The 26,295-nt window shown below is 38.5% G+C and overlaps 1 protein-coding gene across 7 annotated transcripts in view; it reads left to right on the forward strand.

Moving 5' to 3' along the window:
* Positions 1-222: 222 nt before the first annotated feature.
* Positions 223-26,295, forward strand: part of LOC122661650 (myosin-10) — a 41,159-nt gene continuing 15,086 nt past the window's right edge. Inside the window, exons 1-14 of one of the 7 annotated variants that reach the window (XM_043857119.1) lie at positions 223-350; positions 1,091-1,171; positions 3,274-3,367; positions 3,468-3,576; positions 3,667-3,705; positions 5,741-5,824; positions 5,955-6,016; positions 19,879-19,981; positions 20,680-20,829; positions 22,113-22,181; positions 22,283-22,339; positions 22,458-22,721; positions 24,979-25,056; positions 25,169-25,279. In XM_043857119.1, coding sequence (XP_043713054.1) covers positions 1,111-1,171; positions 3,274-3,367; positions 3,468-3,576; positions 3,667-3,705; positions 5,741-5,824; positions 5,955-6,016; positions 19,879-19,981; positions 20,680-20,829; positions 22,113-22,181; positions 22,283-22,339; positions 22,458-22,721; positions 24,979-25,056; positions 25,169-25,279 — 1,281 coding nt within the window. In that variant the 5' untranslated portion in view covers positions 223-350; positions 1,091-1,110. Of the gene's footprint in view, positions 351-1,090; positions 1,172-3,273; positions 3,368-3,447; positions 3,577-3,666; positions 3,706-5,740; positions 5,825-5,954; positions 6,017-19,878; positions 19,982-20,679; positions 20,830-22,112; positions 22,182-22,282; positions 22,340-22,457; positions 22,722-24,978; positions 25,057-25,168; positions 25,280-26,295 lie in introns of those variants that run through there. The other 6 variants (XM_043857120.1, XM_043857121.1, XM_043857123.1 and 3 more) reach the window with 6 other exon arrangements.

Here is a 26,295-nt window from a genome sequence, read left to right on the forward strand (position 1 = left end):
TTACATCGCGCGATATTACCACAATGAAAAAAAAATATGTTACATCGCCCGATATTACCAAAAAAAAAATCATTACATCGCGCGATATTTTTGTCGTTAATCAATCAAATATAATAATTTTAAGTCGTCGCTCTATCCTGCCGTTGTTCTGCTTCGATATTTATTAAACCTTTCCCTGCAAAAATCGTTAACATCTTCAGCACCAACAACATTATCATTCATGAATGCTATTCTCCCCTCTCCCGCTCAAACAAAAAAGTTTCTTTGCAACCAGAATGGTTCTTCTACCTCATCTTCCTAGCCGCTTCTCTTCGTTACTGCTATTAGGGCTTCTTACGAGTTGTTTTCAGGTGAATTTCGTTCTCCTCGCCATTTTAGTTTCGTTCTTCCCCTCTTATTGGCTCGATTTCCTTATCATTCTTCATGTTAAATGATAATCGTATTATTTAAGTCGATAATCTACTTCGAATCTCTGGAGAGTTTTACGTTTTCACTTTGCAAGCTTCGTTTATCGTCCAAAGCGTTAAGCGTTACTTTTACGGTACCGAACTTTCTGTTTCTTTAAAAGCCAATTGGACAGCTTTGCTCTGGTCGACACGGATTTTTGATTGTTGTCCATTGTTTCTGTGTACTTTCTGTGCTGTTCGCCTTATTTATTTATCTTCTAGCCCTTTTCCGTTCTTCGTTTCGTATTCAAAGTTGCGGTTTTTTAAGAAATTGTCGAGCGCATCTCGCGGTTTACTAGTATGTCTGATATTCGGCATTTCGTTTTTGAAATCTTCTGCAAAAAATAACAGCACTCCCCCTGGTCGACATTCTGGTTGTTTGGAACCAGTAAAAACGATATCATGGTTTACCATGTTTGCATGTGGCATTGTTATCATTTTTTAATTGCTTCCAAGAGTCTCAAAGGATAATGCCAAGACCATGTTCTTTCAGGACATTATTTTCGCTTGTTTTCAACAAAAACTGACTGACTGCCTCTTCTACTCATCAGTTCATTTACTTGGTGGATCATGGCATCAGCTCAGAGAATTTTCTTCTTCATGGACAAAATAATTACTCATTTTGATTTATTAAAATCTCTCAGATAATTTTCTTTTTTTAGGCATGGATGGACAATTGGACAATAATGAGTGTTTGATTGATCGTGTTCAACAGTTGGAACGTGGTAAGAACTGTCATTCTTTTAGGTACCATACATGACAAAAGTTTATGTCTTCTGTGGGCATTCTTGCATGAGTATTTCACTTACAATTATTGTTCAATGATTGCATATTATTCTTTTCTATTGGGAATGATCGATTCAATATCATCATCAGTAGGGGCGTCAAGACTCAAGAATTTGTCCTTGATCCCTACATTACAACTTACAAATGTATTACTCCCAAGATGTTCTTGCTTGTTTTCATTAGGAACTAAATTGTAGCATCTAAGTTCCATGATTAGATGAGAATGCTTCTCTTGTTCCGGACATCTTTTATAGTAGCTTATCTTGTTTTCTTGTACTTTAATTGGAGAAGGTAGAGTCTGTTGGGCTGATTGTTTGTATTGGATTGGTTCCTTCATAGAAAACAGAAGAGCAATGATAACATGAGAAATTGAGCCCAAAAAAATCCAAAATTCAATAATTGAATCAGTGGATTGGTCAATTGGGCTACCATGAAAAGGACCGTCTTCAGCTTGCCAAAATAGTGGGTACAATGGGTAATTATGCTGGAGCTTTCTATGTCTGGAAACACAAGCTCTATTAGCTAAAACTTTCTTTGTGGCTAAGAAGAACTCCTATCTTGAATTCTAACTGCTTTAGTGTTCAAAATTGTGACCTACCACGATGGACTAGACCAAGTTTAAAACATTAATTATGTTCTTGGATAGGTGATGAGTGAACCATGAGGGACAAGAAATCTTCATTGTAGAAAATAAGCCTAGAATCCAAACAATAAGAGCCTGGGGTAGTCTTGTACAATGTGACCACCAGCACTAGAACTTTCTATTTGCCGCAAATTAAAATACTCTTGGAAACAGAGACCTTAATGCCTTAAAATTCTTGAGATCTGATGACAAAAGGGTAATCCAAAGGTCCTATTAGTCATCCAGGGTTAAGAATTTGTCTAAAAAGTTCAGCTACTTTTGTTCTTCACAAATGCTCTAGCAACTTGTAAAAGAGCATTTTTTAGAGGTTATGTCCCTGTCTTCCAGAAGGGTTCTATTCATTGGTGAGATCAGTCACCTTATTTGGGTCCTTTTTGAGCGCCAGCCCATAGTTGTCATGGTGTCTACGCGACCCAAAGTGTTGGAGGGGGTCCAGACGCAAGGATACACCAACAAAGCGCCCCCCTAAGCGACCAAGCCGCCTGGAGGCGTTGACTAGGCGACGCCTTGACAATTATGCACCAGCCTGTATTTCAATGTCTCTCCTGAGCATGGCTGTTGGCAAGTAGTTTCGTAAGTATTAAATACTCATGTGTACCTTGTAAATGTAATGTTGTAGCAACAAACTAGCCTGATGGGTGAGCTTACATTTATTGCTTTGGGGGTGGGGAAAACAAAGGTTCCATACGCCTGGAGATTGCACTCCAAACAAGCCAAAAGTTAAGATTGAATTTCACTGGGAATGTACAGTGACATGAAATGTATTGCTATCTCCCTTTCCTGTTCACACAAAAGCACATTAAATTGCATCTTAGATCCATATGATGATGGTAATCAACTGCCCAGCAATTTGTCAAGTTTCACAATTTATATAAAGATGGCCACCATATCTTGAGATCCCAGGGTGAAGAATATTCTTTGCTCATGGCTAAAAACATGGTAGAGCCAGCAAAAAACTGTGTAGAAGGACTGGTAATAGTGTGTCAACTCTTGTGAATCCCATAAGACCCGCATATTTCCCAGCAAAATTTATGCTGAGATTACTAGGATTTAACTGAGCCAGTGTGACAAATTCAAGTGCAACGTGGTCTCTTTCTTTCTCTTGATTAATGCCATGTGGGTCTCTCTTTAGGCTCGTTGGAGTTTATCAAATAGTAATAGATACAGGGAAACTACTGGATGTTATATATTTAGTAAGTGAAAAGGGCTTTTCTGTTCATTGTTTTTACTTATTTTTTAAAAATCAGTCTTCAGTTAACTGTGATATGTAGCTGGCACGAATGGTAAAAATTTCGGTGCTTCCAGGTTTCATGTCTTGTAATTTGGACTGCAAATCTGGTTTGTTATCAATGTAAAAAAATAATATTTATTTTTGTTATTAAATATTCTATCGTGCAGAGCGTGATCAACTGCGCAAAGATATTGAGCAACTGTGCTTGCAGCAAGCTGGCCCTAGTTATCTTGTTGTCGCTACTCGAATGCATTTTCAAAGGTTTTTTATTGCCTGTCCAGAAATTCTAATTTATTTATCATTCTCCACTCTCTCTCAATTCCATAAGAATGTCAATATAGTCAAATTAAAGCCCCATTAGGACAGCTGGCTTGGAGCAGGAGATCGAGAGCTTGAAAAGTAAATTATCTGCATGTACAAGAGAGAATCTGAATCTTCAGGAGGAGCTTTCTGAAGCATATCGCATTAAAGTGAGGCTTTGGTTCCTTTCTCTACATCACTCACATATTTCTGTTTGACCCTCCTCTTTTAACGTCTGATTTTTGCTTTGCTGACTTCAGAGCCAGTTGGCAGATTTACATAGTGTTGAGGTCTCAAAGGTAATTGATTATTTTCATATTTCTATTTCCTCTTTTTCTTGATATGAGAATTTTAGGGTGAAAATGCCAAGAAGAAAACAGGGCCTTATGTACCATGCAAGGTCCCTCCCACAGAGCTATAAAGATAGAACCTTAACTATACCAAAATCAGGAAAAAGAGCTCCTCCAATTGGTACAAATACAACTGTTCTGCCCAGAAATCTGTAAGGCACAAACATTTTGTGTCTCTCTAATGATTGGTTCATATTTTTTCCTGGTTAGTTATGTGTTTTTTGTTTTTATTCAATCAGTTCAATTATACAATTATGTTCTTTGGAGCACTTATTCTGTTGCCTTTGGAATTGAATGCTTGAGTGATCAATAGGATCACCAAGCCCTTTATTTATATAAAAGCAGAGTTACACATATTCAGACTGAAACTAGGAAAGCCCCATTGCCGCCAGTTAGGACTACTAACTAGGAATCGGCTATATGAGAAAAAGACAGAAATACCCTTATCGGGTAGAAAATAATAAAAACATAGTTTTAACACTCCCCCTCCTGTTGGAGCATAAATATCGAAAATGCCCAACTTGACTAAAATAGGATGAAATACTTTGCCACTTAACCCCTTAGTGAACACATCAGCCAGTTGGTCAGAAGACTTCACAAAAGGAACACAGACTAGTCCTTCTTCTAGCTTCTCTTTGATATAGTGCCTGTCAACCTCCACATGCTTGGTACGATCATGTTGAACAGGATTGTGAGCAATGCTAATGACAGCTTTGTTATCACAATACAACATCATGGGAAGATGGACAAGAGCACCAACAACTTGCAATAGACCTCTAAGCCATAACAGCTCACAGATACCATGTGCCATAGCTCGAAATTCTACTTCAGCACTAGACTTTGCCACTACATTCTGTTTTTTACTATGCCATGTGACAAGATTTTCACCTACAAATGAGGAAATAAAAAACCCTAGCAAGGTAGGTACCAGAATCGAGCGGAGTACTGGGTTTTGAGATTGCAGAATTTTCAACCGTCAGAATAGGCTGAAACTTAGGTCGAGTTTCCCTCTAGTAGTAGGGAAGATGTCCTCAAAAAATTAGCTCCTTCTGATGAGCCAATAAGAAGACCCAAATTTATCAAATTTAGAGAAAAAAAGCCTGAATGTTAATCGTAGGGTTGAATCCGAATTGGTCTTGATCCAAATCTGCAGTCTTCAAACAGGAAGGGGTGTGTACCAATAAGAGTAGGAACCAATCTCCAAACAAAAACAGAAATCGAACTTCAGTTGGAGGAAGAGCTCGATCTCCAAAGATGGAGGAAACCTGCCGGCAGATTCAGGTCACACCAGTAGTAATCTTCGATCTTCAATGAGGTGAAATTAAGGGCAGCAGCTAAATCTTCATTAGATCACCTTATAGTTGCTGCCCTGAGTGAGAGAGAGAGGCCGAGAGTGGTGGAGAAGAAGAAAACCAGAAACCGTGGGGAGAGGGGAACAAAAAACTGAAAAACTGAGGAGGCTGCTCGTCTAGATCAGAGTTGGCTCTGATACCATGTTAACAGCCTTTGGAATTGAATGCTTGAGTGATCAATAGGATCACCAAGCCCTTTATTTTTATAAAAACAGAGTTACACATATTTAGACTGAAACTAGGAAAGCCCCATTGCCAATTCCAGTTAGGAATACTAACTAGCAATCGGGTATATGGGAAAAAGACAGAAATACCATTGTCGGGTAGAAAATAATAAAAACATAGTTTTAACATATACCTTCAGCCCCTGTCATGTGCCCTATTTTAGATTTACTAGCCCATTCTCATTTCGTTTTCATTATTCTATTTAGATATAATTTATATACGTAGTTTTTGTTTTTTTTTTTCCATGGCAAAGTCTGACAGAAAAATTTCCAAAAGTTCGTTGTTTTGGAGTACAGTAGCCATAGGGTAGAAGAATGCTTTATAATTTTCCATATTTCTTTCTTCAAGCTCAAACTAGTCTATGCAATTTAGTTTTATTGGTTCTCACGTCTATTGTGTTCTTTCAGAATATGGAAGCTGAAAAGCAGGTTAAATATTTCCAAGGTTGTGTCGCTGCTGCGTTTGCTGAACGGGATAATTCAATAATGGAGGTCTTGACATTTATCTGCAACTTCTATTTGAACGATTGAGCTCATGTTCTTTGTGTATGAAGCATGTAATTGTTGTCTATGCGCATAACGTCTTGAAATGCTTTGAGAAATGATCTATGAATTCGAACAGGCTGAGAAAGCGAAAGAAAAGGAAGAGATCGTGTCAATGAAATTGAATGATTTTCAAAAAAGGTATGCGTCAGCCTTTTGACTTTTTTAGTGTTAATTTTTGCTCCTCTGTTGTGGTGCTCATTAAGTGTGAAAACACCTCTTCATTGGAAGACAACAGGTCATGTTATTTTACAAAGGGACGGATACTATCCTCAATTGTCATTTGAATAAATAGTGGAAAAATTGTTCAAAAAATCTCTCCATTGGAAGACAAGTTATGCTCATTTGAATAAATATTGCAGGAAATGCTGTTTAGGAATTTGTAGAACAAATTTTTGAGGAAAAGTTGTCAAGGGATTCGTAGAATGGCTTAGAACTACCAAGCTTGATTACATTTGTCAGCATCTCAGATTTGAATGAATGTGTAGTGTCTGAGACTGAGCCAAAAGCAATAGATTCGTTCATTTGTGCTAAGTCAGGAGTCAGTTGACTAATCAGTTATCACATTTTTTGTAGAAGAAAAGCCATTTTTGCATCAGGAGTGCTTAAAAAAATCAAGTAACAGCAAGGATTACTAGTTATTTTGGAACTTGGAATTGAGTGGAGGCAAAAAGTATTTCATAAGTAGGCTTCTTACCTGGTTGATCCACAAACAGTAGAATTCATGTCTGTTTTGCATCAGGAGTGCTAAAAACTCAAGGAACAGCAAGAATGACTAGTTATTTTGGAACTTGGAATTGAGTGGAGGCAAAAAGTATTACAGAAGTAGGCTTCTTACCTGGTTGATCCACAAACAGTAGATAACCGACAGAATGGCAGGTGTCCATTCCCCCTTTCTGCTTCTCCAGATTAAAATTTACATCCAACTTGGCTGTTTTGCCTTGACATTACCCATTTTTATGAAAGAGATGAAGGAGAAATAAGAAACTCATTTCCTCTTTGCTAAACTCCTACTATCACTTTCCTAGTTTATAGCTCTTATTCAATTAGACGTAAGTACTGCACTCTGCCCTGATGGGTTCCTAACATGGCTCCTTCTACTCACAAAGTTAGAAACTACCACCAATTCATCCGCCGCTTATAGAATTTACAAAAAATTTAGTTGCTTGAAAAAAAATCTACTCGGCTCAAATAAGCCTTGTCAACTAGTTGGGTAAGGGACATGACTTTGTTCCATCTATTCCATAACTCATAAACACATAAGGCTCTCACTACTTCAACTGTCGTTATCCTTGGCCTTCACGTTGTCCTTTTAATCAGCGTTTCCAACACCCAGTTGACCCAAGTGATGGAATCATTCAAACTGTTGCCAAGAACAGGGATCAATATACTGATGCATGATCTTGGCTTTTTAGTGGGGGGGGGTCATTAACCTGTCTATGTTGATGTTCTGGTTGATCACAGAGAAGTCTTTTGAAGCACAAGCCTTATACAGCAGATAGGAGCATAGGAATTGATTACTGCAAATACTTTAGGAGTATTTCTTGATTAATCTCAGAAACCGATTTGTTGGAGGCCAAACTATTTGACCTGCCACCTTGTAACTAAAATGGATTGATGAACAGTCCAGGTTTAAATCTGTGCTTTTAAGATCTTCAGCTTACATTTAATCTAGTTGGTGCATATATTAGTCTTTGTTGCTGATGCAGGAGCATGATGACGGTTCTAGTTTTGGGTCAATTTTCTAGTTTACAATTGAGCCCATGGTTCAAGTTTTGGTTCAGATTTAAACAAGCAGCAGTTCCCCCATCGTGTGACATTCTTTAGTTGTTTATTTGCTTTGTTATTAATAGTTTCTTGTAATAGTAGGTAATAGAGTTCCAACCTATTAGAATCCTTTTATTAATAGTTTTAGTTAGAACTCTTACAAAGGGGCTGTAAACTAGGGATTTTCTATTCTGTTTTTATTTGTTTATTTTATTCCTTGTTGAGTTCAATTGTTGTTAGAAGTCTCGATGTAGAGAGGGGAGGGAGTCGTGATTAGCGCTAATACTAATCACGATTCCCTCTGGGGGTATTTCTGTCCTTTAATTGTTTTGTGTGTTTTTGGGTTTAAACCTATTATATAATGAAATCGATGGGGAGTCTCAACCTTACGGTTGTGACTCCCAAGAGTTACAGCAGTTCTTCTTCTTCTTCCTCCCTCCATTCCTTCTCCTTTCTTCTTCTTTTATATTATTACATGTTATCAGAGCAAGATCCTTAGGGTTGCTACATATTCCCTAGCATCTTGTTCTCCTCTTTCTCAAGATTTCAACCAATATTGGTTGACTCATCTCTGGTTGGTGGTTTGCAACTTCTTTTGGTTTTCGTTTAAAGGGGTGCAGCACCCTATGCTGTATTTTGGAGGTTTTTTAGAGACTAGTTCATGCTTCGGAATTGAGAACTAGGTCTCTCTTTTTCTGGTGGTTGATTTATGGTAGAAGTTTGCGACTTCTAGCTCAAGACAGGTATGTGTAGTTGATTGTTTTGGAGCAGCTATATCGATCAATTTTCTGGGTTTCTGGGAAGATTCTGCATCATTTTTCTGGACAATCTGCATCGGTTTCTAGAGCAGTTATATCGATCAATTTTTAGGATTGTTTTTTCTGGGCAGATTCTCTACATTGATTTCTGGGCAGATTCTGGACATATATTGTGTCTAATTTGGACTGATTATCTGGATCAATGGGTGATAATAAATCTGGTGTTATTGAAATTTCTTCCAACAAGTTGGTAAAAAAGAAGTTGAAAGGAGCCGACCATTTTCAACAATGGAAGAAAATTGTTGGGCTGGTTTTAACTGGTCGTGGTCATGAGAAGCACTTGACTCAAACCAAGGACGATACTGATGCTTCATGGACAGTGGTGGATGCTCGAATTTTAGGACAGATGTTAAACTATATGGATCACCATATTGTTGACCTTGTGACCCATGTCGATACTGTAAAGGAACTGTGGGATTATCTGAATGTTCTGTATTCTGGACAGAACAATCTTTCTTGGACTTTTGAGCTTTCGTAGGACTTTTATCGGGTTGACCAGAAGGGTCGTTCTTTGACCCAATATTTTGGAGACTTCAAGAGGATGTATGAGGAACTGAATTCCCTGCTTCCTATTGATTCTGACATGCAACAGATGCAAAATCAGCGAGAGCAACTCGTAGTCATGGGATTTTTAGGAGGTTTGGGTAAAGAATTTAATGCTGTCCATTCACGGATTCTTGGCGGCGATAAAGTTGCCACACTTTTTGAGACTTTTTCTTGTATTCTACGTGTCTCATGTGAGAATACACATGATACGACATCTGTGGAAACTTCTGCATTGGCATCTTTCACCCCTAACCGTGGGGGTAGTGTTGGGACTAGTAGTGTTGGCCGTGGTCGTGGGGCTGGTAAGGGCCCAGTGTCTGGTACTTAGACTACTTTAGAGGCTTCGGGGGTTGTGAGAACTTGCCATCATTGCAGCAAGCCTGGTCACATCCAACGTTTTTGTTGGAAACTTCATGGTAAACTAGCTCAGTTTGCCAATTCAGCTAGTGGTGATCCTGTTGTTGCTTCATCTCCACAGTTTGAGGGAAAGACACTGAAGATGTCTGATGAAGAGTATAAGCGCTTTACTCAATTTCAGAATTCCCAGTCATCTAAGTTTTCCACTGCTACACTTGTTCAGACAGGTAATGCTACTACTTGTCTTTCGTCCACTTATCGTCCCTGGATCATTGATTCAAGTGCTTTAGATCATATGATTGGGGTTTCAAGTATTTTTTCTTCATTTCGTGAGTCCTCTTCAAATGTTGTGTTAGCTGATGGGTCTTTAGCAAAGGTTCGGGGTACAGGTACTGTGCATGTTACCCCTTCTTTGTCATTATCTTCAGTCTCTTATTTGCCTAAATTTCCTTTCAATTTATTGTCTGTTCAGAAGTTCACCAAAACTTATAATTGTTCTGTTACCTTTTTCCCTGGCTATTGTGTCTTTCAGGATCTAAAGTCGAAGAAGACGATTGGTAGAGGCCGTGAATTTGGGGGGTTGTATCTACTTGAACACAAGTCAGTTGTGGCATATTTGAGTGTGGCGCTTCCTCACCAAATTAACTGTCGTTTGGGCCATCCTTCATTCTAGAGTTTAAAAATTTTGGACAGTCGTTTTCGGTCATTTTCCAGTTTACATTGTGAGTCTTGTCAATTTGGGAAACTTCACCGTGTAAGTTATCTCCCTAGAGTCAACAAACGGTCTTACTAACCCTTTTCTTTAGTTCATTCAGATGTGTGGGGTCCTTATTCGGTCATTTGTAAGTTGGGTTTTCAATATGTTGTCACTTTTGTAGATGATTACTCCAGAGTTACTTGGATTTATTTAATGAAAAGTTGTTCTGAGTTGTTCTCAATTTTTTGTTCCTTTGTTATTGAAATTCAGAATCAATTTAGTACTCCTTTGAAAATCCTTCGTAGTGATAATGCTAAAGAATATTTTTCAGCCCCCTTCAATGCTTTTATGGTGCAACATGGGATTGTTCATCAGTCCTCTTGTGCGGACACACCTCAACAAAATGGTGTGGCAGAGAGGAAAAATAGACATTTAATGGTGGTTACTCGATCTCTTCTGTTTGAGATGAAAGTGGCCAAACCCTTTTGGGCTGATGCTGTTTTGACTGCATGCTATCTCATTAACCGCATGCCTTCTTCGGTTTTGGGTGGTGTTATTCCATACTCTTTATTGTTCCCTTCTGCACCATTGTTCGTGTTACCACTATGTGTTTTTGGGAGTGTTTGTTTTATTCAGATTCATCGTCCTGGTCGTTCTAAGTTGGATTCTAGAGCTCTTAAATGTTTTTTTGTTGAGTATTCTAGAAATCTAATGGTTTATCGCTATTATTCGTTTGATTTAAATAATATTTTGTGATAGCTGATGTTACCTTCTTTGAGTCTACTCCTTATGTTGAGTTTTTGATAGTTTCTTCTGATTTGGATGATGATCTGCCCATATATGTTGTCGAAAATTCTCTTGGTTTACAGGTTCCTTTGTCGTCTGCTTCGCTCCTAGTTCTACAAAACCTCTTGTTGTGTTTCAGGGTCGCACTCCGAATGAGGCTGCATCCCGTATTACATCTTTAGAGAGATACACCACTCAGTTGAATGCTTCTACCTTACCTTCTTTGCCAGCAGATCCTGATCTTGCACTAGGTACTTCCTCTTCTCCTACCGGTACTGAGATTTCTGATTTAGATGTTCCAATTGCTCTTCGTAAGGGTGTTCGAAGTTGTACCGAACATCCCATTTCTAACTTCGTTTTATACGCTTGTTTGTCCTCTAGTTTTATTGCTTTTTTGTCTACTGTTGAGCGTCATCTTATTCCTAAGTCTATTGCAGAAGCCTTGTCTAGTCCTGGGTGGAGAGCTGCTCTGACTAAGGAATTATCTGCACTAGAGGAGAATCAGACATGGGACCTTGTTTCCTTACCTTCTGGTAAGTCTGCTATTGGTTGTCGATGGATATTTGTGGTGAAGATCAACCCTGATGGTTCCTTGGCTCGTTTGAAGGCTAGACTTGTTGCTAAGGGTTATGCCTAGGTATATGGTGTATACTTTTTCTCTTGTTGCAAAGCTTACTTCTGTCCATATATTGATTTCTTTGGTTGCTACGCATCATTGGCCTTTATTTCAGTTGGATGTGAAAAATGCCTTCTTATATGGTGATCTCTATGAGGAGGTATATATGGAGCAACCTCCTGGATTTGTTGTTCAGGGGGAGTCTGGTAAGGTGTGTAAGCTGAATAAATCGTTGTATGGGTTGAAACAGTCGCCTCGGGCGTGGTTTGGCCGATTTGTTGACGTTGTGTTGGAGTTTGGGCTGACACGATCTGAAAGTGATCATTTGGTGTTTTTCTGGCTATCTGATGTAGGAAGGATATTTTTGATTATTTATGTGGCTGATATTGTCATCACAGGAGATGATTCTTTTGGTATTGAGAACTTGAAGGTACATTTGGGACAATAGTTTCAGACTAAAGATCTGGGAAGATTGAAATATTTTTTGGGTATTGAGGTTGCTTAATCACGGAAAGGAATTTCGCTCTCACAACGAAAGTATGTTCTTGACCTGCTTTCAGAGATAGGGTTGCTGGGCACTAAACCTCTGGATACTCCTATGGATCCAAATTTGAATCTTATGGCAGATGATGATGATGTTCTTGATGATCTTGAGAAGTATCAGAGACTTGTAGGGAAACTTAATTATTTGACTGTGACCAATCCTGTCATCTCATTTCTTGTCAGTATACTGAGTCAGTTTTTGTCCGCTCCTCGGTCATCTCATTGGGATGCAGTTATACGGGTTCTATGATATATCAAGAAAGCTCTTGAACGTGGTCTCTTATATTCTGACCATGGTCATGGGAGGATTGAGGGTTTTTCAGATGCTGACTGGGCAAGATCTCTGGTTAATCGGAGGTCTACTTCAGGTTATTGTATGGTTGTTGGAGGGAACCTGGTGTCATGGAAAAGCAAGAAACAGACCATTGTAGCTCGATCTAGTGCAGAGTTAGAGTATCGTGCTATGGTTCATGGTACTTGTGAACTGATTTGGATGAAACAATTGATGATTGAATTTGGGCTTGTTGACAATTCTCCTATGACTTTGTGGTGTGATAATCAGGCTGCTATCCATGTTTCTACTAATTCTATGTTTCATGAAAGGACAAAACACATTGAGATAGACTGTTATTTTGTCCGTGAGAAGCTGCAATAAGGGATCATTTCTCCTTGTCATATGTTCGAATGCGGGAGCAACTTGCTGATTTGTTTACCAAGTCTTTGGGAAGTGTAAGGGTTGAGTATATGTGTAACAGGCTGGGCATGATTAACATCTATGCTCCAGCTTGAGGGGGAGTGTTAGAAGTCGCAATGTAGAGAGGGGAGGGAGTCGTGATTGGCGCTAATACTAATCACGCTTCCCTATGGGGGTATTTCTGTCCTTTTATTGTTTTGTGTCTTTTTGAGTTTTACCTTACTAGATAATGAAATCGATAGAGTTACAATAGTTCTTCCTCCTCCCTCCCTCCCTCCCTCCCTCCCTCCATTCCTTCTCCTTTCTTCATCTCTTATATTATTACACAACCATAATGGCCCGAGCCACTTCCTAAAGATGCTGATTTTTTCTTTCAACCACTCCATTCTGGGCCGGAGTATCGACATAGCTGGTCTGATGAATAATGCCATTTTCAGCCAAATAATTTTGGAACTGATCCTCCATGTATTCCCTGCAATTATCACTCCGTAGAATTTTTAATGTGGCGTTGAATTGGGTCTGAACCATACGATGAAAGAGCCGAAAGCAGTGAAAAACTTCACTCTTGTGCTGCATCATGTATACCCAGGTAGTATGAGTATAACAATCTATAAGTGAGACAAACCATGTATGACCAGAAATAGAAACACGACGGTTAGGGCCCCACACATCAGTATGAACTAAATCAAAGGGAGAAACACTTCTTTTATTTAATGGTGAATAACTGGAAAGAGTCTGTTTGGCCAAAACACAGGCCTCACACAACAACTCATCCATTTTACAATCTTTAACCAATTGGGGAAATAAAAAAGCTAATGTTCTAAGTGGAGGGTGACCAAGCCGATGATGCCATAGATGGAGATCAGGAGAAGTGGCTGAATGTAACTGATGAGCCGAAGATGAAGCTGAGGGAAGAGGAGGCTGACCTGTGTTGAGGAAGTAGAGACCACCATGTACCTTACTGTTAGCAGAACCGTGGGCTAGGAAGAGAGAATATAATGACTTAATTCATTGATATGTAAGCCCCTCTATTTATAATAGAGGGGAAAGTTACAAATGGACTGAAATAGACATAATTGCCCCTAACTAACTGATTCTATAAGAGCAGCAACTTAGCGTAATGACATAAGAATTAAACTACCCCCAAAAGGACCAGAATACCCCCATGGTATTCTGGATTACATATTCCAACACTCCCCCTCAAACTGGATTATACATATAAATAAAAAGAAGCTCCAGCTTGAACTAATAAGAAAAAAACTCCATTCCCCCTCAAGTTGGCGCATACAAGGCACTAATGCCCAACTTGAACAAAATGAGAAGAAACAATGTTGCAGCAGAGTCCAGCTTGACAGATGAATGCAGCTCCCAAATGAACCTTCAAGAACTTAAAAAATAGATCTTCAAAACTTGGACAAACATGATCAGCAAACTGGGATTGGAATTTCTTCCAAAAAAGGCAGCTTTCAACGATCTTCAATAGCTATCCAGTGATGAATCTCAGATTGTCATAGTGACAAAATCTTGAAGTGAAAGACTAGGGCAGCAAGCCTGAATCAGGAAGCGAAAACAATTGAATCAACCCAACTGTAAACCTTCATATAGGCTAGCAACAACCAAATATCTTTAATAATACTTCAATCTCCCCTTTACGGCAAACTCAACCCAATAACAAAGGATACCTAATGGCAATGGTGGAAACGCTGGTCTTTTATGTTTTGCACCAAGTGTTCTTACTTCTACAATGTCTGCAGGTGTACTGTACATAATCTCCCCCTCACGTGTAGTAGTACACGTGGACATAACAGAGATGATGTAAAAGATAGCGCAAAAGTATAATCTTCCAGAATTTCCAAAGGTGCTATGGGAATGGAAAAAGAAGAAATGGCAAAGTAGAGTAAACCATTAACTTCCAAGGTGGTGATTGGTAAGTGCCAAAGGTATGGTATGGGAGATGGGTATTGTAAGAAGCAATAAAGAATCATGGAGAAAAAGCAATGCAACATATAAATTGTCAACCATCTTCAAAAGATCAAACAAACTCCTTAGATGGAAATTCCTGCAGGGGAGAAACACCTACCTCCAATATTCAAATCTGATAAATAAACAGATCTGATTTGAAGTCATAGTTGTCACGGCGTCACGGCGATCCAAGTCGGTGGAGGGGTGTCACGTCGATATGTCGACCATGTTTTATTTTTTATTTTCTCTATTTTTAATGTGTTAATAGATGTATACTCAAGCCATGTTTTATTTTTTCTCTATTGTTTCTCAAGTTTTAAGAAGAAAATTCAGAAATCGAAGAAGAAATCGAAGAGGGAAAGAAGAAATCGAAAGAAATCGAAGAGGGAAAGAAGACAGGAAGAAGAAATCGAAGAGGGAAAGAAGAAATCGAAAGAAATTGAAGAGGGAAAGAAGAAATCGAAGACAGGAAGAAGAAATCGAAGAGGGAAAGAGAGACAGGAAGAAGAAATCAAAGAGGGTCGCCATGGCGTAGGTCGCCATGCAGCCCTCTCCAGCGCCAGGATGCCATGGCGACGCCATGACAACTATGTTTGAAGTAAGGAAAGACTCCAATCTTCAAGGCTTGATCAATCTTCAAACATGGAAGAACCAGTGTGCAAAACTCCAATTTGTAAACTCCCACATGCTAAATAGAACTGACGAAGGTATCTGGGCAGAATTGTTGTAATAAGCTTAAAAAAAACTTGGATCAAATCTGAATTAGTGAACAATGCTAGGATCAAGCCCCCCAAAATAAGCTGGATATGAACCAGTAGAAAAGCTTCACACAACTGAATAGGTTCGTAGTGGCAACCAATAACTATGGAACACACTGTTGTAGATTTGAGTCTTCAACAATGAAAGAAATTCGATCTCCAATAATAGGATACTCAGTCTCAAGAACAGGGCAGCAGTATTCCAAATAAAGGCAGCAGTAACAGGTTAACCAGTCATGCTTACAGAAGCCAATCAATAGAACCAGCAAGGTATGTAGTAAGCTCAATAGAGCCAGCAAGTATAAGATAATAACTCAGCAGATCCAATAGTAAGTGATGCAGCCAACCACATAGGAACTAGAAAAAAAAACATAGATTGATTGATGTAGAAGGTGACCATAAGGAAGAAACCTGAATTTTTTTTAAAAACTCCATGAATGATGTTGAAACTTGGGTCGAGTACTCCTTTGACGGTGATAAAACATTCCTAAAAAAATAGCAAGAGAGGACTGCCCTAACCCTTAGATCGATTATAGTTAGGGTTTTGTAAAAACCCTAAAACTTGAGATCGATTGGAGGATAGGGGGCTTCAAAAAACTGATGATGACTTGTCAAAGTGTGATGATTTCAGGTAATAGATGTTGTCCTCAGCTGCTTGAATGGATCTCCAATACGAACAACCAATCTCTTGTAGTGTTTGAGACTTGATCTTCAAGAGGGAGAAACACCCAAAAGTGCAGAAAAGAATAGGTCAGCAACAATCTTAGGTAAAATACTTCTTCAAGCCATGAATAATTGAAGTAGATTGCCTCTCTTGATGGTAGAAACACTTCTAAAAAATTACAGCAGCAGCAAACAACCCTAACCCAAAAATCGATATGTGTCAGGGTTTTGTAAAACCCTGAAAGTAGAGATCGATTGGGGTAGGGATCCCTGAAAGTAGAGATCAATTGGGGTAGGGATCTTCTAGAAAACTTGGATAGGTGCAAGATTAAGGTTGAGTGGTTCTAGTAATGGAAGTAATCAGCCCTCCAAAAATCAGCAAAAGCTAAAACCTGTAACCCTAAATTCGATTAGAGTTAGGGTTTTTGTCAAAGTTTTTAGCAAGTAACCAAATTAGAAGGTTAAGGAAGCTTTGCTGTAAAAACTAATCTAGCCATTAGAAAGGGTCCAAATTTAGGTCGAGTGGGGCTTATAGTAGTAGAGAATCAACCCCCAAAAATCAGCTGCATCTGAAAGGAGGAACCCAAAAAATCGATGGAGTCAGGGTTTTCCAAAAAACCCTGATAAATGAGATCGATCGGGGTAAATCAAGGCTGGGAAAGAAAAGAAAAGAGAGTAGATGGAAGAAGGTAAAAAGGTGCTGTAAAAGGTTGCATAGGAGGCTCCAACAATGGAGGATCAACCTTTATGAGTAAAAAAATCTGTTCTTCAAGGAATTCTGGAAAAAAACTCCAAATCGTAGGTATGCTTTCGGTAGAATTTAAATGGAAAAAAATAGATTGGATGGAGGAGGGCAACAACTAAATCATTGGTTTAGGTTTTTACCTCATTAGTGCTGCCCCCTTACAAGGATGAGAAGAAGAAAAACAGAAGAAGGTGAAACCGAGAAAGAGAGAAAGGAGGGAGAAGTCGATTGAAGAAAAAAGGGTTTTTTTTTTCTAACCTAGATCAAACCTATTTTGATACCATGTTAGCAGAACCTGGGTTAGGAAGAGAGAATATAATGACTTAATTCATTGATAAGTTAGCCCCTCTATTTATAATAGAGGAGAAAGTTACAAAAGGAATGAAATAGACATAATTACCCCTAACTAACTGACTCTATAAGAGCAGCAACTTAACCTAATGACATAAGAATTAAACTTCCCCCAAAAGGACCAGAATACCCCCACAGTATTCTGGATTACATATTCCAACACTTACCACCCCCAATCGTGTGGCCTTTCACCAGATCTTGTATGACACAATGAGAGGGAAAGAAAGTTATTTTGCAGTTCAAATCTTTGGTTAGACTACTAATTGAAAGAAGATTAGTAGAAAAGGAGGGAACATGCAACAAAATTTAATGTTAGGGTAGGAGAGCAGCGAATGGGCCCCTTTCCATTGATAGGAGAAAGGGAACCATGAGCCACTCGAACCTCCAGAAGGAGAATATTGGTGAAACACATGGGGGGAACCAATCATGTGGTCAGTAGCACCTGAGTCCATAATCCAAGGACTGTAGACAGCCGATGCACAATGACTACCGACTGGAATACCTGAGGTAAAGTGAGAACCAAGAGGGGCAGCAGGTGCAGATGCCATAGTAGATGCAGCGGAAGAAGCCTATAGCATGCGAGGAAAGTCAGGAGTTCATCCTGAGTAAGCCCAATGTCGGTAGAAGGGTCAGCAGCAACAGGAGATTCAGTAAGATTGGCCTTGGGTTTGGACTTCCCACGGCCCCATTTTGCCTCAAAGTCAGTATGCTTCCCATGCAATTTCCAGCATTGAGCCTTAGTGTGATGGGGCTTGTTGTAGTGTTCACACTTGACAGGCTCTTTGGAGGCAGCATTACCACCATCGGTAATGGTAAAAGAAGTAGGGTTGGAAGTACCTTGTAAGGCGGAGTGATCAATAGTAGAGGAATGCAACATAGCAGCTTGACGAGTCTTCTCTGTATGAACCAAAGCAAAGGACTGCTCTAGTGTAGGAAATGGAGACCGGCTAAGAACTTGTACGCGAATGGGGTCATACTCCATATTCAGACCTGCCAAAAAGTCATAAACATGGATTTTATTGACGTGTTTGCGATAGGCAGCAATATCAGTAGCATTAGACCGCTGAAAATCGGATTAATGGTCCAATTGTTGTCATAAGCTTTTGAGGGCAGCATAGTGCTTGGATACGGACAGCTCTTTCTAAGTGGTGTCATGAACCTTCTTGCGAATCTCATACACCTGAGCATCATTCCCTACCCGCTCATAAGTCTCTTTGGCAGCACTCCAGATTTGATGGGCTGTTTCCAATAGCAAATAGTTGCCGGAGAGGTCTGGTTGCATAGAGTGGATCAAATAGGACATCACCAGAGCATCATGAGACATCCACCTTTCTTGCAGAGAACCAGGTTCAGCCGGCGTGGGGTTAGTCCCAAGAATATGGCCAGTAAGCCCACGACCAGCAATGGTCAAATATGTAGACCGAGACCACATGAGATAATTTGTGCCATCAAGTTTGATAGGAGTAGCAAGGGGAAGAAAATCAGTCCGAGGTTGTCCATCAATCCCAGAGGTTGCAGAAGAAGAATCTGAGCCTGTCATTGTGGCAGCCAATTAATGAGATGAACCAGCAAGTAACCAATGCAGCCAGCCAAGAAGGACCAAAATCTTGGAATTGATATTGGGAGAAATCAATCCCAAGAAAAGAAGATCCGAATTTTTGCAAAAAAACAACTCAGAAGATATGGCTGAAGATGATGTCGAGTGACCCTCTTGGTCAAAGAAACTCCTCTAAAACAAAAGCAGCCCTAACCCAAAAATCGATATAGGTCAGGGTTTTGGAAAGCCCTGAAAGGGGAGATCGATTGGGGTTAGGGGTCTTCAAAAAACTTGCAGAGTTTGGATAGATGCTGGTCAAGGGTGCAGATGAAGCTCCAACAATGGAAAATCAGCCTTCAAAAGTGATAGAGGCCTGATCTTCAAAAAATCATGGAGGACTCCAATATCGCAGAGATGTGTTCCAGCAGCTATCAAGCAGAAGCAAACATTAGGTCATGAAAAAAAGAGAAGAGGTAGGTTTGAGGGCAGCAACTAGATCATATGATCACCTCATTAGTGCTGCCCTAAGAGGAAGGATGAAAACCAAGAAGAAGGAGAGAAAAAAAAAATCAAGGGAAAGAGAGAGGGAAGAAAAAATAATGGGAGGTTGGTGGGTTTTGAAAACTTAGATCAGAGAAGAGTTTGGCTCTGATGCCATGTTAACAAAACAGAATTTTATGAATGGCTTAAGTGATCAATGTGATCACTAAGCAGCTTTATTTATAACTTTCGATGAGAGAGGCAGAATTGCATGTAAGTCCCTACATAGCCGACTATATAAGCTATGAAGAAAAATAGAGGAAAAAAGTCCAAAATACCCTTATCGGGTTTACATAACTCAACACATCAACTTTATTTTTTATTATGGGGAAAGTTTTTCTTCACCATGGGTGAAGAGAACCTAGCCATTGGGGTGTCATTATTTCTCTGCCCCCCTATTGTACGGAGTCCGAAATACCTTGGCAGTTGGAACAATTCCAGGAGGCCCATCCAACCCGCCAGAACCTGTAGATTAAGAGATCTCTCTTCACTGTGGGTGAAGGAAAATTCGGTCCTTTAATTATTATATTGTTCCTTTGCAGATCTTGTTTACCTGATGCTATCTGTTTGTAATGTTTCTTTTTATTTATATTTTTTCATGTGTATTTGTATTGGATTGGCAGACTAGAAGAGCTTACAGCAGATACCCTTGTAGAAAAGGAGCTTCTTACTACAGTTCAAATTGATTCGGCGAAACTAAAAGAACAGAATGAAACATTGTTGAAGGTAAGCACATGAAGCAGTTTTATGCTTCCCATGGATTCATCTGTTGAAAGCTAGGCTTATTTTGTTGGTACTTGTTTATCTTCGTATCAAATTCTTCCCTTCTAGGATGGCAATTCTCTGCTCTTCCACAACTAATACATCTACTATTGGGTTTGGACTTTGGCCCTTTATCCCAATTATCAAATGGGGGATCTGGACCCCTAGATTTGATGCCTAGTGTACTCTTTTCGGTCCCAATCAGAACCTGCCTAGTCCAACCAATCGCCCAATTTACATAAATGAGTATTTGGGCCAGGCATCTAGACCAAGACACTAGATCTCAACCCACCTGAAACTTCCTAAAATAACTCTGTTGCCACCTGTATCCTCGTTGATTTGTTTCTGCTTCTTGGTAAAATGATCTTATATAGCTTCTCCTCGGACGATCCTGAACGATCTGGGACGGTCCAATGAATGATCTAGATCAGTATCAGTCGGGGATGATCTGTCCTCAGATATCGATCTTTAAATCCTTGATTTGATCATACGTTCTTTTTTATACATCCAAATTTCTCCCCTCGTATCACATATAAAGTAGGAGGGGGCAGAAGCTGAGCTAGTCTGGACATCAAGTGGGCTTCAATAAGATCCAGAATATTTTGATCCTTTTTTTTGGTCATTTGTCTTTGGTTATTTCTTATGGACTAATATAATTTCAGGTTGTGGATAAGTTTTATGAGATCCGACGAAGCACTCTCGGGGGATCTAAGCATTATGACTGGAATGATAAATGTGCATGTCTTTTAGAAGATTCTGCAGAAATGTGGAGATTTGATGCCGATAGTGAGACATCTACTTCCAAATACATTGTAAGTTTAGAAACCCATAGCTATTTGCCTTTATTCGTTGTCCTTCACCTTTTTGTCTTGTCCTTCAGGTGAACTTTAATCCATATTTTCTTCCAGTTAGTCCTTATTGAAGTATGTTTTGCAAGGTTACATTCTTATAGGTTGTTATTGGGTTAAATGCTGTGTCTGTTGGTTAAATTCTTATAAATTAAAATCGGCTTAAATGTTATTTCTACTGGCATGCCTTAGCATTGCTGTAGGGTGTAGTTGTAATCAAAGTTATAAAATCCACTAATCATGGAAATAAATTTTTTGGGGTAGATTGAATGGCAAGAACTTGCAGATCTTTGTAATTATTTAGACTCTTAATTATATTCTTTATTATCATTTGGTTTTTTTTTTTTTTTAATCTTTTGTATTTTAAATGAATGTCAATGAAAGGTTCTGATGCGAGCAGATTAAGATGGCCTGCTGGAATGGACCCAATCGCAGAGAAGCTAAAGAAACAATCAGAGATATGGCAGAAGCAAAAAGAAGATTTAAATCTGATTTTAATGTTCAGATTCCAAGAAGAAGATGGCAGCAAATGAGAATAGAAATATTAGATTGAAGAGAGCTATTATTAAAACTTAAATTCCATTGAGTTACAACATAATAAAATGATAGATTACATTTCTTTATAAAGACACGTAATAAAAAATACACAACACAATAAAATGATAGATTACATTGCTTTATAGGAGAAAACCCAATCTAAACCCCTTACACCTTCTTTCCAATGGTCTCACTATTAAACTAAAGTAAGACACTTAGGATTATTCCTTATTTTGAATACATTCTTATGTGGCTGGCCCATGGTATTACAATAATCCCCTGGTTTACAAAGATTACATCTGTACTTATTGGAAGAAATTCAGGCCATTTGGTATGGATCTTTCGGAGTTTAGATGCTTTTTTATTAATTTCGTTCTTTTGTTAATATCAAACACACACAAATTTAATATATGTTCCTATAAGCAGAAATTGGACTTCATGGCATCCATGCAACGAGTCAATGATATGGTTGATTCAATTAAAGTAGTATATATCTTTCATTTCATTATTACAACTATTTTGCTTTGGCCATTTCTTAATGTTCAACTACATGACAAAATGCATTATTGGCTGCCAACTTTAGCACCATGGTTCACATAGTGGACATTGAATGAGGTTTTCGTGGCTTGATGAAATTAACAAGGTTAAGCTCCTTTTAATGTTCTCTTTTTGCAACTTAGATGGCTTTTTTTTTTTTTTTAATCATACAGGGCTCTTTGGAGGAGGAGCTGGAGACATTACGAAACTCTGTGAATCATCTTCAAAACAAGCTCCTGGTGGTAAAAAACTCATTTTCAAAGCTAAGCAAACTTTGTTTTAAGTTAGAAGATTTCTTTCCTGGCTAGCTAATCCACATTAAGTTTCACTATGGGCTTCATAGGGATTGGAGATTGAAAACCATTTAAAGAAGAAAGTTTCTGAGTTGGAAAAGAAGAGGGTATGAACATAGATTTATTTTTGAATTTGAGACTGAATCTCCTTGCTTTTGCTATCTATCAAAAGAAGAAAAAAATATTTTTCCTCGTTCTTTTGAATCTTAATGATTTAAAATGCAGATTCTTTCAGATGATATGACGAGGAACAGGATATCAGAGTTGCATAAGTTCCATACTCAGCTTAAATGTGAGGTAATGGATTTACTTGAGGAAGGAAAAGCTCAGGTTAAATCAATACTTGATGTTGTTGAAGAAAATAAGGGACAGTTTCATATCACTAAGTCACAAAATTTTGAGCCCCTTCTGAGAGATGAAAAGTTCAATGACATTGAATGTCGAGATGTTCATATAACCACTGATGCTGGACAGAGTTCGATATCTGAGGTTTGTCACAATAGGCCCCATGTTGCATGTTTCTAGATTTTTTTTTTCCTGCTTGTAATTTCTTTCAATAGCAGAAACATTAATCTGTCTCCCATTTCATTTGCATACTGCTCTTATTTAGGTTCTCTAGCATCTCAACAATGAGAATGCTTAGGGGAGAATTTCATTTATTGCTATGTCCATATCATGCTGTAAGATGTTATCATGACATTCGATTATTGAGATTAGTGGATGATTATTACATTCAAGACTTTTAAGGATTGGGGATGTGTTATGTAGGACAACTGGACAACTGCTGTAGTGTCACATATCTCATGAATTTATCAATTCTCTTTGTATGCATGTCTTTCTTGTCATTTTATACTTTTTCAAAATGCAGTCAGAGACTGTCATTTCACTCCTGAAGTGAAATCACAAACATAGTTTGAAATCTTGTGATATCTCGGTATCTTGGGCTGGTTGAGATATCCGAAATATACCGAAATTTCGCCGAAATATACCGAAATTTCGCCGAAATATGGTATTTTTCTACCATATTTCGGCATTCCATCTCGGTGGGTTTTTGGCCATATTAAGGCCTGATACTTTATGTACACCCTTATTTAAGCTAAATAAACACATTTAAACCTTCATATTGCAAAAAAATGAACTCAAAGTGGTGTTTTGGGTTTGCACCCTTGATTGACAGTATACGGTCGGACCTTGATGTATAAATTGTTAAATTCACATTGTTTAAGTAATATACCGAAATTTCACAAAATATCACGAAATATACCGAAATTTCACGAAATATTCCGAAATTTGGACTTTTGTCATTTCGTATGGTCATCTCGTCTCGGCAGTGTCAAGATATCCGAAATATACCGAAATATCAGTGATATATCACGAGATTTTGAACCATGATCACAAAGAAGCACATGTATATCCACGAACTATTTGTTATTTTTCTAAGATACCACTAAACTAGTTATTTTCCTAAGATACCACTAAGGGAAGCATTTTTAGAAATACCCCATCATAACTTGTTCCCTCCAATCTTTGCCTAGTTTATGCGAATTGACCTGATTTTGAACTCTATATCTCATCAATGAAGTGCTCAACTCAGCCTTATCCCAACTAAATGGGGTTGGCTACATGGATCCTTGCCCTCCAATCAGTTCTATTCGAGGTCATACTTGATACAAGGCCTAATCTATGCATGTCTTTCCTCACCAAGTAGAACATCTCATCAATGAAGTGCTCTTCCAAAGATCCCTATTTTGTGCATGTCTCTATTCATGTAGAGCATCTCCTAGAAACTATTCTGGAAACTTTCTCATAAAGGGAAAAGGTTGGTTGCTTTAAATAAATACCAAGGCATTTTGTTATCTGATACCCTTCAATAAAGCTGGTAAAATGATGTTTGGAAGATGCTTGGTTCACCTAGCTCTCTTTATTAGGTGGCTTGCCCAGCAAATCTGTCCCCGTAATCTATACACTATATATTCTACCGGGATATATGTGTTATTTTAGTTTTTTAGGAATGGTATGATGTTAAAACTGTTTTCTAATCAAATATGAGGTATATGGTGGATGAATCAACACATGAGGCAGTGAAAGCACTCTACTGGAGGGTGTGTGTATTTTACTGCCTATATTTAATCACTGACATTAATCTTTCAGCAGACAAAAATATAGAAAGCTAAAAAGAAAGTTTTTCCTCTAAAGCTAAAGATATTTTCCCCTCCGAATCTTATTGTTGAGAGAACAACTAGTTGATTAATGCTTAAGTGATTAATCCTATCACTTAGCCCTTTATTTATAGTAATAGAATCAAAGAGTACAACTCCTAATCAAAGTAGGAGTGCTAATAACAGAAATAGAAACAACTAGGAATGCACACTCTTAGTCAAACTAGGAGTGCTCGGGGAAAAATACAGAAATAAAAGGCAAATTACAGAATAATAAAAACAGAAAATAAAGAGGGAGAAAGTGGGAGATAAAGTGGGAAAAAGGACCAGAATACCCCTACGGTATTCTGGCCCAGATATTCTAACACTTATCCATTTAGTTATCAATATAACTTTATAGAAGTATTCAGGGGGATCATGTTCTGTAATATTTGGGATGTAGTCAACAATATTTGCAGTCTAATTAATGAGAGACTGGTGATGATGGGATTTCTTTGAAATCAGAAACTGTTTTTCCCCCATTGGACCCTCTTTTATCAAACATGTTTTTCTTATGATTTCCTTGAAGACCTCTTTGTCTTTTGCAGAAAAAACGCCCTTTTCCTCCAAACACTGTGGCCCATGGTGACACCGCTGATGCTCTTGTACAGGCGTTGCAAGAGAAGGTTTCACACTTCATTTCCCCTCCAAAGTTTCTGTTCCTTGAATTTTCTGTCGAACCTCCTACACCAGGTATATGCTTGTTTCTTATTTGAGTGGCTATTGCTTCTGTGTCAGGTCGCTGCACTGTTGCTTCTCTCTCAGCAGGACGAAAGGCATTTATTGGAGAAGAATGTAAATGCAGCTCTTCAGAGAAAGATAGAAGAATTGCAGAGAAACTTATTGCAAGTAATTGCTTTGAACTGTTTCTTTCTTGTGTAGCTCCATTTTACATTTATTCATACCCTAAAATTTTCACTGTTAGAAAGATCTTTACAACTTTGGGTTTAAGTTAGTGCATCTGTTGAGCGTAGGTACTAAACTGGGAGAATGTTGTCTATAAAACTTGCCTACAGAGATAAAAGGTCACTGATGCATTGGATTGTTTGGTGTATTGGGTCATCTTACACCAGTGGTATTTTCCCAGGAACGATCCAGGATCAAAATCAATCTTTTAATCCTTGCTTACATTGAGAGAGGAACAATAATTGCTTCTTGTTGGAGAAATGTGAGCTTATGCCAAGATGGCTGAGTTAAAGTTTTTACAGCTTTCTACATGTCCTTATCTCACCGTGAAAATAAGTTGAAGAGTACATTCTTAAAAAGTAATAAACAAATCGTTGTTTCCAAATTTCCAATCCACCATATCACACACATAATATGGAGGACCCACTTGCTCCATCTCCTCTGCTGCATGCCATGAGTGCTCACTGTCTACAACATATTTCCCAAAGGCTCAATTTTGTACTGGGTGTAACTTTTGGATGACTTCAGGAGGGTAGGACTGTCTTTGAAAAGCACTTCAGAGAGTATATGAGGAAAAAGTGAGGAAATGGTTTGTCTGTCTACCCTAACTGAGCTGTTGGATTGGTGTTTAACCCTTACTGACTGAATAATTGAGTGGAGAATGAGTATTGAGCTGAGCAGAACCACTAGGCTTTAAAATTTGAAAAGCTCCAAAGTTCTGGCGCATCATTAGAGCATTTACATATATTCCATAAGTATTTAATACAAATGTGATTATTGTTAGTGCACAAATACAGTAAAATTCTGAATAATTGTGATAAAAACATGCTTTTGTTTTTATTTTTAACAAGGTACAAGACAAAAGAATTAGCTTATTGTTGCCAATACTACTTCAGTTATGTGCGAGTCCTGAACGACTGAACATATGATCTATTTTTCTCATGTTTCTCTGTTTTCCC

Source organism: Telopea speciosissima, chromosome 5 (genome assembly GCF_018873765.1).
Source record: "Telopea speciosissima isolate NSW1024214 ecotype Mountain lineage chromosome 5, Tspe_v1, whole genome shotgun sequence".
NCBI lineage: Eukaryota > Viridiplantae > Streptophyta > Magnoliopsida > Proteales > Proteaceae > Telopea > Telopea speciosissima.